At 45.9% G+C, this 18638-nt stretch overlaps 1 protein-coding gene across 3 annotated transcripts in view; it reads left to right on the top strand.

Moving 5' to 3' along the window:
• Window positions 1-18638, top strand: part of LOC115206103 (numb-like protein) — a 73267-nt gene extending 54629 nt beyond the window's left edge. For all 3 annotated transcript variants that reach the window (XM_029772695.1, XM_029772693.1, XM_029772694.1), the window contains exons 3-9: window positions 4152-4226; window positions 8473-8547; window positions 10428-10568; window positions 11143-11350; window positions 12477-12740; window positions 14598-14777; window positions 15253-18638. In XM_029772695.1, coding sequence (XP_029628555.1) covers window positions 4152-4226; window positions 8473-8547; window positions 10428-10568; window positions 11143-11350; window positions 12477-12740; window positions 14598-14777; window positions 15253-16166 — 1857 coding nt within the window. In that variant the 3' untranslated portion in view covers window positions 16167-18638. The remainder of the gene's footprint in view (window positions 1-4151; window positions 4227-8472; window positions 8548-10427; window positions 10569-11142; window positions 11351-12476; window positions 12741-14597; window positions 14778-15252) is intronic.

The following is an 18638-nucleotide window of genomic DNA, read 5'->3' as shown; positions in this document are numbered from 1 at the left end:
CATATGTGGGAACTCCTTCAAGACTGTTGGAAAAGCATTCCTCATGAAGCTAGCTAGCTGACGTTACCTAGAATAGATAGTTAACTTGATAAACACCTTGCCAGTGTGCTACACATCCCGGCGCCACATCCTCCTGTTGCTAGCGTTACTATCCATGCATGCAATGCAGCCCGCTGCAATGCTTCTTTTGGAAATCTATAAACATTAATAAAAAAAAATATATTAAACCCTGGTCGTCAGGACCTTCCCACCTGCAACTACTATGGTAATTCTAACTTTAACCTTGAGAAACTAGACCAGGGGTATCCAACCAGGGTTTGGGGTTTGAGAAGTAAATGAGAGAAGTGAAAAAGTCTTCCTTACTTGTTAATTTTCTTGAAATCTAAAGGCACATCCTAGATTCCAGCCAATGTCTTAAGTAGTTGAACATGTTATTACTCCAACCTCGTGAGTGACAAACTGACACGTTTTCATTTTGGTCAAAAAACGACTTTACATCGAAATAGTGCCTTTAATTTGATGGCCTGCACATGTGCAGTTCGGCGTGCGATGACCGTTAGAACCGATTAGGTGTTTCTACGCATGAGTTTAGCTACCCAATGTCGCCATGACATCACCTACAAGTGTGTTCGGGGAGTCTTATCGGAGAAGCAGATTTATCTTATCTTCACATTGTACTGTCTTTGGTCTCGGTCTAGCAATGTTGATGTTGTTAGGCCTACTGCTGCAGCACATGTCATGGCGGAGTTAAAAAACAACACCCACCCAATTGATACAACGAATCATGATATAGTTCTGTGAGGCAAGCTTACTTTGCAGTTAACATTTAATTGAGGTTATTGGGGAAAGTCTTTCTGTCTACCCACAAGACGGTTATCATTAGCATCGCTATCTGGCTTCATGGAGTGATAAACAAACGCTCACACAAAACAGACAGTCGGGCAATATTGCTGGAAATTAATTGGCAGATATTATTTTATGTTTGGCTTTTTAAGCCAATAGTGGCAAACCTAGGGTGGCATAATGTAAATGTGTGTTTGATTGGATAATAGTTGGGAGTTTTTTGTTTATGACTGTTTGTAATGGAACAAATGAAAGAATGCATGTACTTTCATAATTGCTTGGCAAGCTACTCATGGCTGGGCTGGTAGCTACTGGTAGCTCGAGATCTACCCCTGAACTAGACTAAGTTAGCTAGCATAGCTCGCTTACAGCTGCAACTGAACAGCTGTTGTTTACAAACGCACCGCAAGTTCTTTGGGGTCCTCGTCAAAAAGCTTTTAAAAAGGTCTATAAAAATGTACGTTTATTGGTCGCTTACACAGATTTCCAGGTGTTATAGCAGGTGCAGGTGCTCTTATAGAGCTAGAAACAAGGCGAGCGTGTCTGTCGGGGCCGTCTTGCTACAAGAGCAGAGCAGCAATTGTTTGGAGCACCTAGCAGTTGTGTTTGGAGGCAGGCCAAAGGCTACACAAGGTGTCTCTCTCAATTCAATTCAATTCAAGGGGCTTTATTGGCATTGGAAACATATGTTAACATTGCCTAAGCAAGTGAAGTAGATAATATACACAAGTGAAATAAACAATACAAATGAACAGTAAACATTATAGTCACAGAAGTTCCAAAAGAATAAAGACATTACAAATGTCATATTATGTATATATACAGTGTTGTAACAATGTGCAAATGGTTAAAGTACAAAAGGGAAAATAAATAAACGTAAATATACGTTGTATTTACAATGGTGTTTGTTCTTCACTGGTTGCCCTTTTCTTGTGGCAACAGGTCACACATCATTCTGCTGTGATGGCACACTGTGGTATTTCACCCAGTAGATATGGGACTTTATCAAAATCGGTTTTGTTTTCAAATTCTTTGTGGATCTTTGTAATCTGAGGGAAATATGTGTCTCTAATATGGTCATACATTTGGCAGGAGGTTAGGAAGTGCAGCTCAGTTTCCACCTCATTTTGTGGGCGGTGTGCACATAGACTGTCTGCTCTTGAGAGCCAGGTCTGCCTACGGTGGCCTTTCTCAATACAAGGCTATGCTCACTGAGTCTGTACATAGTCAAAGCTTTCCTTAAGTTTGGGTCAGTCACAGTGGTCAGGTATTCTGCCACTGTGTACTCTCTGTTTAGGGCCAAATAGCATTCCAGTTTGTTCTGTTTTTTTGTTAATTCTTTCCAATGTGTCAAATAATTATCTTTTTGTTTTCTCATGATTTGGTTGGGTATAATTGTGTTGCTGTCCTGGCGCTCTGTGGGGTCTGTTTGTGTTTGTGAACAGAGCCCCAGGACCAGCTTGCTCTTCTCCAGGTTCATCTCTCTGTAGGTGATGGCTTTGCTATGGAAGGTTTGGGAATCGCTTCCTTTTAGGTGGTTGTAGATTTTGATCATTAGCGGGTATCGGCCTCTCTCTCTCTCTCTGTCTCTCTCTCTTTCTCCATCTCTTTCTTTCTATCTTTATCCCCCTCTCTCCAATGTTCCCTCTAAATTGCACGTGGGCATGGAGTTTCCCAGGTTGTACAGAAGAAATATCAGCACGCGCGGAGTAGCACGAGATTTAACTTCACTCAGCATGTCCCTTTACTGCGGGAATTGTGATGGAATCAATACAATATTAGCCACTTTTAATGCCACATACCGAAACAAAATGAACTATGTAAGACTTAGTATGCAAAACTAACTATACAAGAGATTTTGTTGTAGGCAGATCGCATTGGAGTAGGATTCTATGGTATTGACAAGCACATACTCTACACAGAACGGTGCAGCATAACCAATCAGAGCTACAGTAGGCATATATACAAATAGACCATTGCCATATATGGATCTGTGCCATTCACTTTGAGCTGGACTGTTTTTACAGCATGAGCAGCCGTGAGTAGATACACTTGTTTTGAGATGAAGGTGAGAGCTACATGTAGCCACGTGTACATTTTGTTAATGTCCTTTGCTAATTAGTGAGTTAATAGCCCAGTTATAGATCATTTGTAGTCAGCAATGCTTCCTTCAATAGCACGAAAGGTGTGTATTTCTATACATCTTTGAAAAGCAAGTCAGGTAAAGAGCTTTTTTTTGTCTTAAAGGGGCAGTGTTGTATTTTGAGACAGGCTTGAATAAACTAATTAGCCAATAGGCAGTAGCCAATAGGCAGAGGGTAGCATCATTTGTCTAATTCTCTGTAATAATGGTATGGGAATAATAATGCATTTTATATTTTGTAAAGTGGTGTCTTGCATCAAACATAACAGTTTCAGTTACCTACTTGTCTGAAGGACATTTTCTCCATTGTTTTGATGGTTGGCCACTCTGTTAGGCCTACGTTATGATCAAATAGCCACAATAGCCACTTGATCACTGTTAAAACTAACTTAAAGCGAGTACAGCCTAGGCGTTCACAGTAATCGTACACCGAAAGTTGCACAGAATTTTCACAACTGTTCAAGTTTGCGCTCAGAAGACCTAAAATCTGCTCAGTGATGAAATATTTTTGATGGAACATTGCCTCTCTCTCTTTCCCCCTCTCTCCCCCCCCCCTCCCCCTCTCCCCTCCTCTCTCTCTCTATCTCTCTCATTTTCTCTGTCACACACTCACTAAGCCACACATAACTCTAAATGGGGTAAATAAAGTGACTCATGCTTTCAAAAGGCCTCTGCGGAAAGATAGTATACAATCTATTTCAGGCACTTTTTCAGAATGTTTTCCACTCTGCTAGCTTGGCTCAGAGGAATGGGTTTGTATTTGACAAAAAAACATTCTGGCAACTTAATTGTCTCTCCAAGGGCCTCCAACGCACCACAGGGAACTCTGGGGGACTGGAAATCTAATCCTGTAAAAGGACTCTATCCTCCCTCATTCATCCTCATTATTAGCAGCTGACACAGTCTGGTGGCTCACTTTGGAATGGACTGACTTACACTGTTTTGGGATCATGTGAATGCAGAGGAGATTAACTACATTGCATAGGGTACTTGGGCATAGTTGTGTGTTCATGCAGTTTGTATAAATCTTCATAACAGCCTTTGCATCTCTGAGTTTTAATGTATCTCTCATTCTCTCTCTTTCTGTCGTTGTTTCTGTCTCCATCTCTCTCTCGTTGTTTCTCTCTCTCTCTCTCTCTCTCTCTCTCTCCATCTCTATCTGTAGTACCTGGGTCTGGTGGAGGTGGAGGAATCCAGAGGGATGCATGTATGCGAGGAGGCTGTGAAAAAGCTTAAAATTGTAAGTATCCCTCCACTCTACCCCCCTGCTGATACCTCTCTTTTATGTATGTTTATGTAAGCTGCCATGTTTTGTTGTATAGGCTGGTATTCTTATCCTGGTGGAGTTATCAACTCATTATAAGATATCCTGCACCTTGCACGTATACAGTCGTCCAACACACACATGCACGCAAGCACTCACACTCACACACCCGCATGCACACACACACACACATACACACACCACTGCAGTCTCTTGTTCCCTGTCTTGAGATTTTGTCTGCTTTTTTCATTTCACCTTTTTCAATTTTTTTCCTTCCAATTCCCCCTGTTCCCTTATTCACCTCTTACCTCTTATCTCCAGATCCATATCTCCTCTCCTCTTATCTCCAGATCCATATCTCCTCTCCTGTTCAGCCCTCTACCTCTATTTTGTCTTGAAGCTCAGCCCAATCCCACCCCAAGCATCAGCAGTAAATTCCTAATCTAAGCCCCTTGCTTCTTCTCCTATCGGAGCTGAGCCCTCCTTAGAATCAGTAATAAGCTCAGCTACTCAGACCTCACCATCCCCGTACCACAGCTTTAGAACAGCCGCTCGGCCCCCTGGGAAGGCAGGCTCGCCCAGGCCGTGCGAACGGTGTGACACAGAACAGGCCGGGTCACACAAGCACAAGCTGCAAAGAGTGAAAAAGCCACCATAGCATGTGCTAATGCCCGGGCCAGTGCTGCTGAGAAGCCTGGTATACTAGACAGGGTCTTGGGGATAGGGTGGCATGCAGTCAGAGTGGGGTCAGGAAGGAGGTGACACCCCCCTGTCAGCTCCCAGGCTCTCCCGCCCTCTGGGCTCTGTCTTTGGGGAAGGAGTCGGGACAGCAGGCCTAGACCCATGGAGAAGCCTGGAGACGGCTCCGGTGTTTCACTGTCTTGTTTGTTTTCCCAGCCTGACTCCTTTTCCCCCCCATCGTCCTCCATGGGCTTTGTCCACTGCTCAGCAGGGTACTTATATGTGTGTGTGTGTGTGTGTGTGTGTGTGTGTGTGTGTGTGTGTGTGTGTGTGTGTGTGTGTGTGTGTGTGTGTGTGTGTGTGTGTGTGTTTCTTCGATCCTTTAGCCTTTTTCCCTTCATCAGGAAGTCTGCAGCACCCCTGTCGTTTCCTTGGTCACTTTCTTTTACCTGTCCATACACTTATTCCCCTCCCTCTCCCTCTCTCTCTCCCTCTCTCTCTCTCTCTCTCTTCATCCTGCAGTATAGTGATTGTCTGAAATGTCTGTCCTTTGGCTGGTAGTCAGGGAGGAACTCTTAGCTTCTCTCAGAGGCTCTCCTCTTCCTCTCCCCCTACCTTCTCTCCATCGCGTTACCTAATTTTTCACACGCTTCTCTATCTTTTACATCCTCCTACTCCTCTCCTCTGGTTCATCTCTCTCACTGCCTCAACTCTCTTCCTTCCCCTCTCCTTTACTCTCCCCTCGCTCTTTCTCTTTAGGATTATGCAAAATACTGACGCTTTATCGGTTTGCCACGCTTTTTTTTCAAAGTCATTTCCTGCAGCACTAAGTCTCCCTCGTCTCTCTCTCTCTCTCTCTCTTTCTCTCTCGCTCTCTCTCTCTCACACACACACACACACACACACACACACACACACACACACACACACACACACACACACACACACACACATACACACACACACACCTCAGTTGGAGTACAGGAGAACTGCTCTCCCAGCTACCCTCTTATTTTGATGGTATTTTTAACCTAGCCTTGTTCTGGTGCCCCCTGCTGAATAGATAGAAGCTTGTGAAGAGAGACACCCAGCTGGCTCCTCTCAGTAGGATACCCTCCTCTATTTCTCTTTATCTACTGCCTCCTACAGAGAAACAGAACAACTGGGACATGCATTCCACTATTGCCACTTGAGGACAATGAAAAGCCTTAGATCTACTATACAGCCATATGTTTTAGGCCTCTGGTGATCTGACTGCACCAGCCCTGCAGCATCAGTCACATAAGTTCACAACTGCGGATGCCAGGCCAGAGTGATAGAATGGCTCTGTGGTGTGGTGGGACTGGAAGCCCCTTGGTGCTGCCAGTGCCCCTAGTGTTGCAGCAGGGCTAACTCCCAGCCCCAAGACCAGGGACCACTAATAATAGACCTAGTGTGAGGATTACACTGCCTTACACCTGTCCTTTCTATCTCTATCTCTCTTTCTCTCTCTCTCTCTCTCTCTCTCTCTCTCTCTCTCTCTCTCTCTCTCTCTCTTTCTCTCTCTCTCTCTCTCTCTCTCTCTCTCTCTTTCTCTCTCTCTCTCTCTCAATTCAATTCAATTCAATTCGCTTTATTGGCATGACGTAACAATGTACATATTGCCAAAGCTTACTTTGGATATTTACAATATAAAAATAAATAAAAATGAGAATAAAAAATTGTCAACGGGACAACAGTAACAACAATAACCAACGGTCAATATAACCATACATTCAACAATAACAATAATCATACAGTTGAGGACATGTGCAGGTTTATTGGTCTGTCAGACACTGTCCCTCAACTTATGGCAGGCAGCAATGTAGTGCGCTGCCAACCCACAGCTCTCTGCGTCCTCCCCCAACAGGATGGGTAGCCTATCCTCATCAGAGAGGTCTTTAAAACCTTGAATAAGGGTTTCAAATTTGGGGAAATGACACTCTCTAATTGTTTTATATTTTTGACATTTTGTCAGGAAATGCAGCTCCGTCTCAGGTTCTGCTGTTGTGCAGTGGTTACACAGCCTTTCCTCTACAGGGAGCCAGGTTTTCCTGTGTCTACCCTTCTCAATGGCAAGGCTGTGCTCACTGAGCTTGTACTTTGTCAAGGTTTTGATCAGTAACCATGGCCAAATAGTTAGCCACGGTGTACTGTCGATTTAGGGCCAGATAGCACTGCATTTTGCTTTGTGCTGTGTTTCCCAATAGGTCATGTAGTTTGGTTTAGACTATGTTGTAATTTGGTTTATTCTGATTGATTGGATGTTCTGGTCCTGAGGCTCCAGTGTGTTAGTAGAACAGGTCTGTGAAATCAGCCCCAGGACCGGCTGGATGAGGGTCCTGAGGCTCCAGTGTGTTAGTAGAACAGGTCTGTGAACTCAGCCCCAGGACCGGCTGGATGAGGGGACTTTTTTTATTCTCAGCTCTTGGCATTGCAGGGCTTGGTAATGATATGAGAGGGGGTCGCTGTATTTTAGATGTTTCTAAAACTGAATTGCTCTTTTTTATTTATTTTATTGTATTATTAGTGGATATTAGCCTAATTCTGCCCTGCGTTTATTGTTTGTAGTTTTCCTCTGGACATGTAGGAGAATCTTACAGAACTCTGCATGCAGGGTTTGAATGGGGTGTTTGTCCCATTGGGTGAAATCTTGTGGACCCCACACCTCGCTGCCATAAAGTGCAATTGGTTCAATGACACAGTCAAATAGTTTTAGCCAAATTTGAATAGGTATTTAAATTTGAATTAGTTTTTTAATGGCGTATAATGCCCTGCCTTTCTCTCTTAGTTCATTCACTGACTCATTTAGGTATCCAGTTGAGCTTATTTTGAACCTAAGTAATTGTAGTGTGTGCAGTACTCTGTATTTTGTACCAATTGAGAACTTTGGTCTAATTCCCTGAGATCTGGATCTTCTCTGGAAAATCAATATCTTTGTACTTTTGGGGTTTACTGCCAGGGCCCAGGTCTGACAGTACTGCTCTAGCAGGTCCAGGCTCAGCTGTAGGCCATGTGCTGTGGGTGACAGCAGGCACAGGCCATCTGCGAAGAGCAGGCATTTAACCTCTGAATTGTGGAGACTTAGACCAGGAGCTGAGGATTTGTCTAGAATAGTAGCCAATTCTTTTATGTAAATATTGAACAACACAGGGCTGAGATTGCAACCCTGGTGAAGGCCCTGCCCATGGTTAAAGAATTATCTGATTTTCTTGCTAATTTTGATGCTGCACGTATTGCCAGTCAGATTTAGTTGTGTCATATGTTTTACCCCCTACACCACTTTCATTAACTTTGTAGAACAGTCTTGTATGGGTGGAAATATGATCAGTCATGCAATGTTTTCGTATAAATCCAATTTGGTTTTTACTCAAGACATTGTGCTTATTAAGGAAGTTTAGAACTCTTGCATTTATAATACTACAGAAAACCTCTCTCTCTCCCACCCTCTCCCTCTCTCCCTCTCCCTCCCTCTCTCTCTCTCTCTCTCTCTCTCTCTCTCTCTCTCTCTGTCTCTCCACAGAGTGGGAAGAAGACAGTGAAAGCAGTTCTGTGGGTGTCGGCAGACGGTCTTAGAGTGGTGGATGACAAAACCAAGGTAAGAGTGTGCCTGCAGGGCTGTTAGCATAAACGTGTGTGCTAATCATACATACAAATAAACACAGTCTGCTTCCAGATGTAAACAGTGGCTAAACATGAACCAGTAGCCTGGAACCATAGATACCCCTGTTCGTGGTCTCTAGCTCTGTAAGTCCAGAGTTCGTATGACAGAGCAAGTGTACAGAACTTTGCAGTATATTTGAGGTTTAAAAAGGCTTCCGAAGTTTGTAATTTCCACTTTAAAATGTCAGACTTGATGCTCCCTTACGAAAAATGTATCAACCCCTAAAAAGATTTCCATTAATTATAATCCACATAATAATTACAATTTCCTGTTGCTGCAGGATAATTATTCTACTGTAGCAAACTGCCTCAAATTAAGATCCTATGTCTGTAGTAGGAAACGTATGTTGGAAAGACAAAGAGAGAACTGCTCAGCAGGCGAGAAGCTGGCAGCCGCCCAGAAGCCTGAGCATTCCCCCTCTACCCTCCACCTTCTCCCCTCTTCGGCGGCTACTCTCCCGCCTCTCCTTACCCATCCCGCAGCTCTCTCTCTACCCCAGCCCTTTCCCAGGTCACCTGCCATTCTCAGTTCTGGCCTGAGATTGATGATGTCACCCTTCAGGCTCAGCGCAAAAGGGCCGCACCGCGTGCCTGTCCCGATGACTGTGTTTATCCTCGCAGGCCAGATTAGACTTACTTTAGGCCGGACTGCTGAGTTTTCACACTTGACATGTGTTAGTGATGGATGTCAAAGGGGGCTTTGGGTAGGGGAGGGAGACAGTACACACACACATAGTGTTTCATTTTTATTTGACAAACACACACAGAAACACACACAGAAACACACACAGAAACATACGCACACACCTCAGGACAGGACTGTCTGGCCGCTAGGGGCCCCTATTGCGAGTGCAATTACCCACCTTTCTTTTCAGGCCAGAGAAAAGAAGGGGGGGAGAGAAACTGTCACACTAAGCAGTCTTTTTTGTTTCCTGTGTGGCAGTAGACAAATGGACCCCCCCCATCCTCCCTCAGCACCCCCCCCCCCCTTTCTTGTAATCCCATCTCCTGGTCCTCTCAAAGTCAATGTCAAAGAACACCACCGCCACAGAGAAGAAAGCCCCTTTCCCTCCACCTCCATATCTGACCCATGTGACATGACTCAGCACTGTGCCACCTTTCAGTTTTTCAGTGACATGCCTCTGAGTGATCCTCCACCCCCCACAACCCCACACCCCTCACCTCCATCCACCCCTAGGCAACCCAGCACGCACACACGGATACACACGCACGCACGCACGCACACACACACACACATAACCAGACGTTCACTTCCCCCACCAGCCTCTCTTCATCTACTAATTGGCTCTGAATGAAAATACTGTTATTTATTCCTTGCCCACTTCATTCATTCCCCTCTTCCTATTCCCCGATAGAAGAGTGGAAGGAAGTCCCTGGATGAGTGTGTGAGCCCCATTTCCCTTTCATCTCTTGTTTTCCACTCTGACTCAAAGGGTGTCAGGGGCCACTAGGGGTGGGTGGGGGGGTAAGAGAAGGGGCCCCTTCCTCCCCCTATAGTCACTAGCCAAGTCTCCTGAACGAACTTGATACAGATTCTGGAACAAGAGAAAAAGTGGTTCTCCATGTTTTAGAATATGTTTTGTAGAGCTGTAAACAATATTTAGTACTTGAGAGTAACAAAGGTTGATTCTCGGGAGATTATCTTTCCTCACCAAATAATGACATTTGACATTACATTTTAGTAGGAGTGTTTTAATCACATGCATTATCTATAGGCTACCATGTAATGTGTGATGTTTCATTTATGACGTGGTCAAATCAGCCTTCTGTAACACGTCATCTCTTTGACTTTAGGACCTCATCGTAGACCAGACCATTGAGAAGGTGTCCTTCTGTGCGCCCGACCGCAATTATGACAAGGCTTTCTCCTACATCTGTCGTGACGGCACCACACGCCGCTGGATCTGCCACTGCTTCATGGCCCTGAAGGACTCGGTGTGTGTGTGTGTGTGTGTGTGTGTGTGTGTGTGTGTGTGTGTGTGTGTGTGTGTGTGTGTGTGTGTGTGTGTGTGTGTGTGTGTGTGTGCGTGTGTGCGTGTGTGTGTCTGTGTGTGTGTGTCTGTGTCTGTGTGTGTGAGTGGGCCCAGGCCCAGGCCCAGCGACTAGATTAATCCAATCCCCGCATCGCTCGCCCAGAGATTAAGATTAGGATTACTCTAGGGTTATCTCTATCTCAATTGCTTCTTGGAGCGCTATCGACTGTGACCTCCTGGCACTCTGAGCCACATTTCCTCCAGGGTGATAGCCACTTTTATAGCATGATGGAATGAAAACGGAGTGCCAAGTCATTCCTCACAGACATGGTTCTGGTTTGATAAAGCATTTTCCAGTAGGGAAATTGACTGGCTTTAGGCTACGTTCAGACTTGTCAATTGTGTATTTTTTTGTATAGTGCCCATTCACACATAACAGAGTTTTACAGACACGCAAAGATGCATGCGCCCACGTACACAGACACACCAAAAGGGTGTTGAGGAGGGGTGTTGACCGGGTGTGTTGTGGTCACCAGGGCGAGCGTATGAGCCACGCCGTGGGCTGTGCCTTCGCCGCCTGTCTGGAGAGGAAGCAGCGGCGCGAGAAGGAGTGCGGCGTCACAGCCTCGTTCGACGCCAGCCGCACCTCCTTCGTGCGCGAGGGCTCGTTCCGCGTGACGTCGTCCAGCCAGCAGGGGGGCGAGCGCGATGACATCATGAAGCAGCTGCAAGACAAGAAGAAAGGTATGTCTCATCAGGAGATGAAGAGCAGCACAGACACACAGACAGAAACAGCTGTCACTCACATTCTAATGTATCACTGGAAAGTTACTGGAAAGTCAAATGTGGCCTATGTTATAGAGCTAACAGGAACAGGATTCACTCACTGTTGATCGTCATTGTTGTTCATCTCAATCACTCTGAAGTGTAACAACACATATACTGTATGTTGGCAGGTAGTAACCTTTATCAGTGTTATTGGCTGTAGTGGTTACTAGTTGTAGTCCAACATTAACCCTGGTCATTATAGTCCAACATTAACCCTGGTCATTATAGTCAAACATTAACCCTGGTCATTATAGTCCAACATTAACCTGGGTCATTATAGTCCATCATTAACCCGGGTCATTATAGTCCAACATTAACCCTGGTCATTATAGTCCAACATTAACCTGGGTCATGGTCGTCCAACATTAACCCGGGTCATTATAGTCCATCTGTCAAGCTTGGGCGTAGTGGGTGAGGAATCAAGCGCAGGAAGCAGCGATACAGGGTAGTGGCCTTTAATGAGCACAACGGCGAAACACAAGCCACCCCAACAGCGATCCAGAGCGCACACAAAACAATGTGCCCCAAACACAGGGGACAGAAAACAGTCGGCGCAAAACCACGCACTAGAGCATAAACACAATCAGCGTGAACACAAGCCAAAATACAGAGCAACACATGTTTATTCTTACACTGAATTAAACACGTACACAAAACCAAGAAAATGCCTGATCATTAACTGCTCAAACAAAAGAGACAACAACCCACCAACATCGTGGGGGGAAAGGAACTTAAATGTGATTCCCAATCAGACTTCACAAGCGACAGCTGTCTGATTGGAAATCACCCCGAGCCCAACATAGAAATAAACCACAAAGAAAGGCTATAACAAAACATAGAAAATAAACCATAGAAATACCACACCCTGACCAAAATAGCAGAGTTCCCCTGGTCAGGGCGTGACACCATCATGAACCCGGGTCATGGTAGTCCAACATGAACCCTGGTCATTATAGTCCAACATGAACCCTGGTCATTATAGTCAAACATTAACCCTGGTCATTATAGTCCAACATTAACCATAGCAAATTGTACTCTCCAGAGCCCCCGTGTACCATCCCAGCCATCCCCCCTGGCACCTCCTCACCCCCTGAGGGCGCGGCCTCGCCTGTGGGGCAGGGGGTGGAGCACGCAATCCCGCGGCGCCACGCGCCCATTGAGCAGCTGGTGCGGCAGGGCTCCTTCCGGGGCTTCCCGGCCCTCAGCGGGAAGAACTCGCCGTTCAAGAGGCAGCTCTCGCTGCGCCTCAACGACCTGCCTTCCAACCTGCAGCGCAAGACCGCCGACTTCCAGAGCAAGAACCCAGGTTAGTCTCACCTCTTCATGTTAGCTTATCTAAGTCTCTGCATTCTACGATCTAGGACAAAGGGTGGTTAGCCTCACCTCTTCATGTTAGCTTATCTAAGTCTCTACATTCTACGATCTAGGACAAAGAGTGGTTAGCCTCACCAGTCTAGGACAACATAGTTCTGCAATGCCACCCTTCCATGTCGTGTTCATCACTCAGAGGAAGCCTGGAAATCAAGGCTAATGTCAATCAGAGCCTGGAGTTTTCCTGTCTTCATGACCTGACCAAGGATAATTCAGGACTTTTTCCTGGTCAGATCATGGGTCAGGAAAAACTCTGAACCCTTATGACAAAGTATGGTGGTGTTTATAATTATTGGTATTTGACCAGGAACAAGTGAAGCCAGAGATTCATTGATCGGGGTCATAATAGCACTGAAGTTGATCATCAGTGTGTTATTAAAGCTGTGGCTGATTGCTGTGGCTGATTGCTGTGGGTGATTGCTGAGTCCATGTAATGGTTATTTTTAACAAGTATAATAATTAGGATTCCCAGCACAGCTTTGTTCCTGCTGTAGTGAGGTAGATTAAACCTCACAGTTATGTTGATTATAGTTATTATAAGCAGACCTCAGCCTTTAATCATTAATAAACACACATTTCACCTCTGATGGTTGCAGCACAATTGTACCTGACATCTATTTACATTCATGTATGTAGCAGTAGCAGTACTAGCGTTGTGTCCAGAGATTCTCTCTTTCGTATAGGATCTGTACCTATTTGAATCCCACGCATGCAAAGAAGACACGCACACACCGACACACACACTTAGCTGGCAATAGAAGCCACACAAGCATGAACACACGCAAGCACAGGACACATGTACACACACCCACACACACAGTAGCAGCTAATTTCACTAGCTCCCCCTTCCCCAGTAGTCCGTCAGTGAACAATGTGTCTATAAATAGTCTCCACTAGACCAGTCCCTCTACAGCCATAGATCCAGAGATTGTAGTACACACAAACACAGACACACACACACACACGCACACATGCACACACAGTGATGTACATACTCACACACACATGCACACACACAGGCATACACACACACACACACTCACACACACATTTCACTACTACACAGAGAAACCCCACAGTTTCTCCCGTCCTCTTTGAACCCTATGGGCCAATCAAATGTTCAGAAAGAGGGACCTTACAAGGCAGGCCTGACACACTGCTGTCTCCAGACAGAAAGACACTACATCTGCACCCAGAGTAGTTCTTCTAAGCAGGGTCATTCATTAGGCACCAAACAGAAGAAAACGGACTGAAACAGGGAGTGACTACTTAAACCTGTCCAATAATAAATGGCCATTTTCATTTTCCATTGCAAAAGGTTTTGCTATGGTGCGCCCTAATGAATAGGACCCAACAGAGAGACAGTGGAGCGGGAGGAATTACATCCACCACTGACCCCTCTGATTCTGATTGGCCCCACAACTCTCTCTGCTCTCCACAGGCTTAGCTCACTCTCTCTGTCAGGTACAGGTCACTGATAGGGCAATTACACAAATGATGAGCTCTTTTTTATCTACTGGCGATAGAATCTCATGCATGAATAACAGACTGGCCGGGTGTGTTACAGAGGAACTTTTATTTTCTTACTTTGAAGTCCAAAAGATGATGTAGACCTCATAGGACCATGGGAACAGATTACATTTCAATAAAGGGCTTAGAAATGTTTACATCCGGTGTCATGTACTTTAATCCCAAATCATTATATAAGTGTATGTTTGGCCCGAGACTTTAATCTTGCCATCAAATCATCCAAAGGAAAGCCAATCCTCAAAATCCTTCTCCCCCTCTGTAGTCCCAGAGATGGATCTGTCTGTGTGTGGCGAGGCAGACAGCAGCATCAACGCTCTGTGCAGCCAGATCAACCATTCCTTCACCAGGCCCTCTGAGGAACTCTTCTCCAACCCCACCCCCAACGGCCTGCCAGCCTGCACGGTGCCCCCAGCCATCCCCCCTCCACCCGCTCCCCTGCAAGGTAACTCATTGACTACCTTATCATTCTCTCTCTATGAGCTCTAGTCTGGCTTAACATGTATTGTACAGCTTAACTCCAACTTTGCATTCGGAATTTGTTTATATTTGTAATGTTTCTTTGTATTTGTAATGTTTCTAATGCCGATTTGCTTCTAATGCTTGTAAGGCTGATTTGCCTGAAAAGTGTGTTATTTGTGTGTATCTCTGTGGTGTGCTATAGCGTAGGTCACTATACAGCCGGCAATGTAGCTTTTCAAAGTCCCTTTCCCTGATGTTTGTAGAGATCCCGTTCCTGGTAAACGCTGCGCATGTCGGCTCAACCTTTGCGTTGAATCCCGGCCCTAATCAGAAAAGGCTGCTGAATAGGATGTGTGTGTGTGTCCTCTGTGCTTGTCATGGTAAAGCAGTAGAGAGATCCAGCAGCAGAGTTGATGTAACATGTGATTGAAGTGTTGCTCTCTGCTTCTCTCCCACAGCCACGTCCTCCTGGATGCAGGCGGAGCCCCCGGTCCAGTCCCCTGTCCACAGTGGACACAGGAGGACGCCCTCCGAGGCTGAGCGCTGGCTGGAGGAGGTGGCCCAGGCCGTCAAGGCCCAGCAACAGACCCCCAACCTGCCCCCGCCACCCATCCAGCCCACCCCTGCCATTCCAGGGCCACCCATGTCAAACGCAGCTATGTCTGTGCCACCTATGTCTAACCCACTTATGTCTGGCTCACCTATGTCAGGTGTGCCCATAATGGGGGCATCCATGCCGGGGGCAACCATGCCAGGGGTACCTGGCTCCCTGCCCACTTCCATGCAGCCCTTTCCCTTGGCGTTTGATGCCACTCCTGCTCCCGTGGGCCTGTATAACCAGCCACCCCTGCAGCCAGCGTTTGTACCCATGCAGGCCTACATGCCCGCCCTGGCCAACAGCATGACGTACTCCAACGCCAGTGTGCCTGTGGTGGGCATCACGCCTTCCCAGATGGTGGCTAATGTCTTCTGCACGGCAGGCAGCTCTACCGGCGGGCCTTCCATGGGCATGGGCACAGGGCCCAAAATGGGCACGCTCACCGGCGGGCACCGCCACTCTTTCTCCGGTCTACCGGGCGGGTTCCCTATGCCACCCTTCGGAGCTCATCCCACCGTCAACGGCCTCCCCCACAACATTCCCACCTCCCCTGCCACCATCATGCAGAACGGCACCAGCAGCAACTGCGCCAGCAGCAATAGCAGCAGCTGGCCACCGGAGGGCGCACAGCAGGCCAACCCGCCCCCAGCCAATGCCCAGGAGGTTGATCGCTTTGAGGCAAAGTGGGCCGCGCTGGAGACCAAATTGCAACCCAAGGCGGCGCCCAACCCTTTCTCCAATGACTTGCAAAAGACCTTTGAGATCGAACTTTAACTCTGTATTAACCCAGGTCGGCCCACTGCATAGACTATGATGATGCAGACACCCAACAACAATGAACCACTCCCCTCCCCCCCTCCAGCCCCCTGCCTCTAAATGCTGTCCCTCCCCCTTTTCTTGATTTTCTCCTCCTCTGTTGAGACCCCAGGATGTAAATTGGGTCTGAATGCAGGGGGGACATGATGACTGTGTATGGTGTTCCTCGCGATGCATTCCCTGGGATTTCTAGCAATCATGTTCTGAGTGGGGATCTGTGGAGGGGCCAGAGAATATGGATACATCAAATGACACTGAGATGAGACACAGAGAGATTGTCGATGTTACCCAAGCACAGCAAAGGCCCTGGTTGACTAGCCAATGACACAACTCGATGGTAGAGACCCCAAAGGAGGCGTTGACCAATAAGAGTGACAGACAGTTTGATTGCCAAAATGGTTATATTTATGATTTTTACTTAGCGTTTAACCGTTATAGTTTTACATTGTTGTTTCTCCCTGTATTTATTTTTGTGGAACTGGAAAGAGGAGGAAAATAACTAGCAGCTGTAAGTGTGTCAGCAGAGGGAGCAAAGAGAGGGAGTGAGTCATGAAACGAGAGGTTGGAAACGAGTGTAAATAGCATGCTTTTTTCACACTCTATTTATTACCAATCCATGTATAACCGCCAATTTGCTATTCAACCCAAATGAGTCACTGTTAGCTAAATCACCATGGTGACCTCACCCCTCTGTCCCAGTGCCACTCCACCTGCAGGGCAGATACACTAGAACCCTAGAACATTCTGGAAAGGGTCCAAATAGTGCGGCACATTCCAAGTTGGTTGGTTGATTTGCATTATTTTCTAAAACATGGTAGTAGTCACCCACGTACGAGTGTAGTCAGTCAACACCATGAGAATCTATTTGGAAGTGTTGAGCCTAAGATTTAAGAGATGAGGGATGGGAGAGCTTGAGCACTTCGTAACATAAAGAGGGTAAGTTTGGGGTGAGTTATGATGTTGTTTTGTCACTGGGGCTGCGTTTGAAATGGCACCCTATTCCCGTATAGGGCCTTGGGCAAAAGTAGTGCCTCCCAATAGGCACAGACGTCAATTCAACGTCTATTCCACGATGGTTCAACGCAATTTCATAGAAATGACGTATATACAACGTTGATTCAATCGGTGTGTGCCCAGTGGGCTGGGTCAAGCTGCACTTCTGACATAATGGGACTACAGTCAGTTTGTAGAGGCTTCTGGATCCAGGCTCTTGTCCTGAGGCCATTGTGACGGGCAGAAGTTATGGCACCTGCTGTGTGTGTTCTACCAGGCTGAGTAAAGATGGCTAGAGGAAGTGATGAGTCATTTACCACTTTAAATAGACAAAGGAAGGCATCCATCTTTGAAGAGGGCAAACAAAGACATGAAAGTGATACGGATAGTCGGGAGGCAGAGAGAAAGAAAAGGAGAAGGTGAAAGATAGACGGAGAGAACGAGGGCATGTGAGAATGAGTTTGAGGATGTGGACTATTGAAAGGCTGTGATGAACTGAGAAAAGATGAAAGAAGAAAGAGGTGGATTAATCAAATACCATACAGGCAACGGTATGTTAAACAGACTGGTTGTTTCATTCCTTTAAACTCCTTTCACTGCTCCCAAACAAAGGCACTTCTGTTAGAATTATAGTCACCATGCATTTAGCGCTCCTTAGAAACAATACTTTACTGTTTGATCGTAATCTCAAAAGAGGCAAGCATTTCCTTCCGTGACTTTAGTTTAAACACACAAAGACAATAAATATGCAGTATACTATAGCTACAACCCCATATTGGAATTTTAGCCCACTTGGCAGGACTTCCATTGGCAGGTCAAGGCGGGGCAAACGCATGTGCTTAGATGGGATGCTTTATGCTATTTGCCATAATACTGCTTTATGTACGATCCTGCCCCAGACAACATGAGTGTCTGGGAGTGAGACGGAGTGGGACCCAGGGGACCAGTGTTATTGAATGGACACCACGACTAGACAAACAGGCTCCATCCATCCCGCTCTCCTGGTCATTAACTCCTTAGGACTCGGCCAATCAGGCTTTGTCATTTTTACATGCGGCACAATACTGGCTGACATCCATTCGCTTTCGCAAAGATATAAATCACCAGTGAGGGGCCCATGTTTTTGCTCATTTAGACAAATCGATTTTCGAAATTAATTCTCTCCCCGTCTTTTAAGAGAAAAAACATAGTCATTCATGAAATTGCTGTTTTTATTTCGTTAAATTCCCGTTATTTACACGCCCTCTGAATTAAAATGTAGGTTAATGACGTTCAGAATAAGAAACTAAATGACCTCATAAACTTGATTGTAAACCATAGTGTAGTAATAACAAACCAGTGGAGTTTATTTTTATTCTTTATTTACAGAATTTTGTATTTAAACCTACATATTTGTATTGTAATTACATTGTACAAAGATAAATAAATAATATAATA

This window comes from Salmo trutta, chromosome 13, assembly GCF_901001165.1.
Source record: "Salmo trutta chromosome 13, fSalTru1.1, whole genome shotgun sequence".
Classification (NCBI taxonomy): domain Eukaryota; kingdom Metazoa; phylum Chordata; class Actinopteri; order Salmoniformes; family Salmonidae; genus Salmo; species Salmo trutta.
This window is presented reverse-complemented; position numbering and strand designations above follow the sequence as displayed.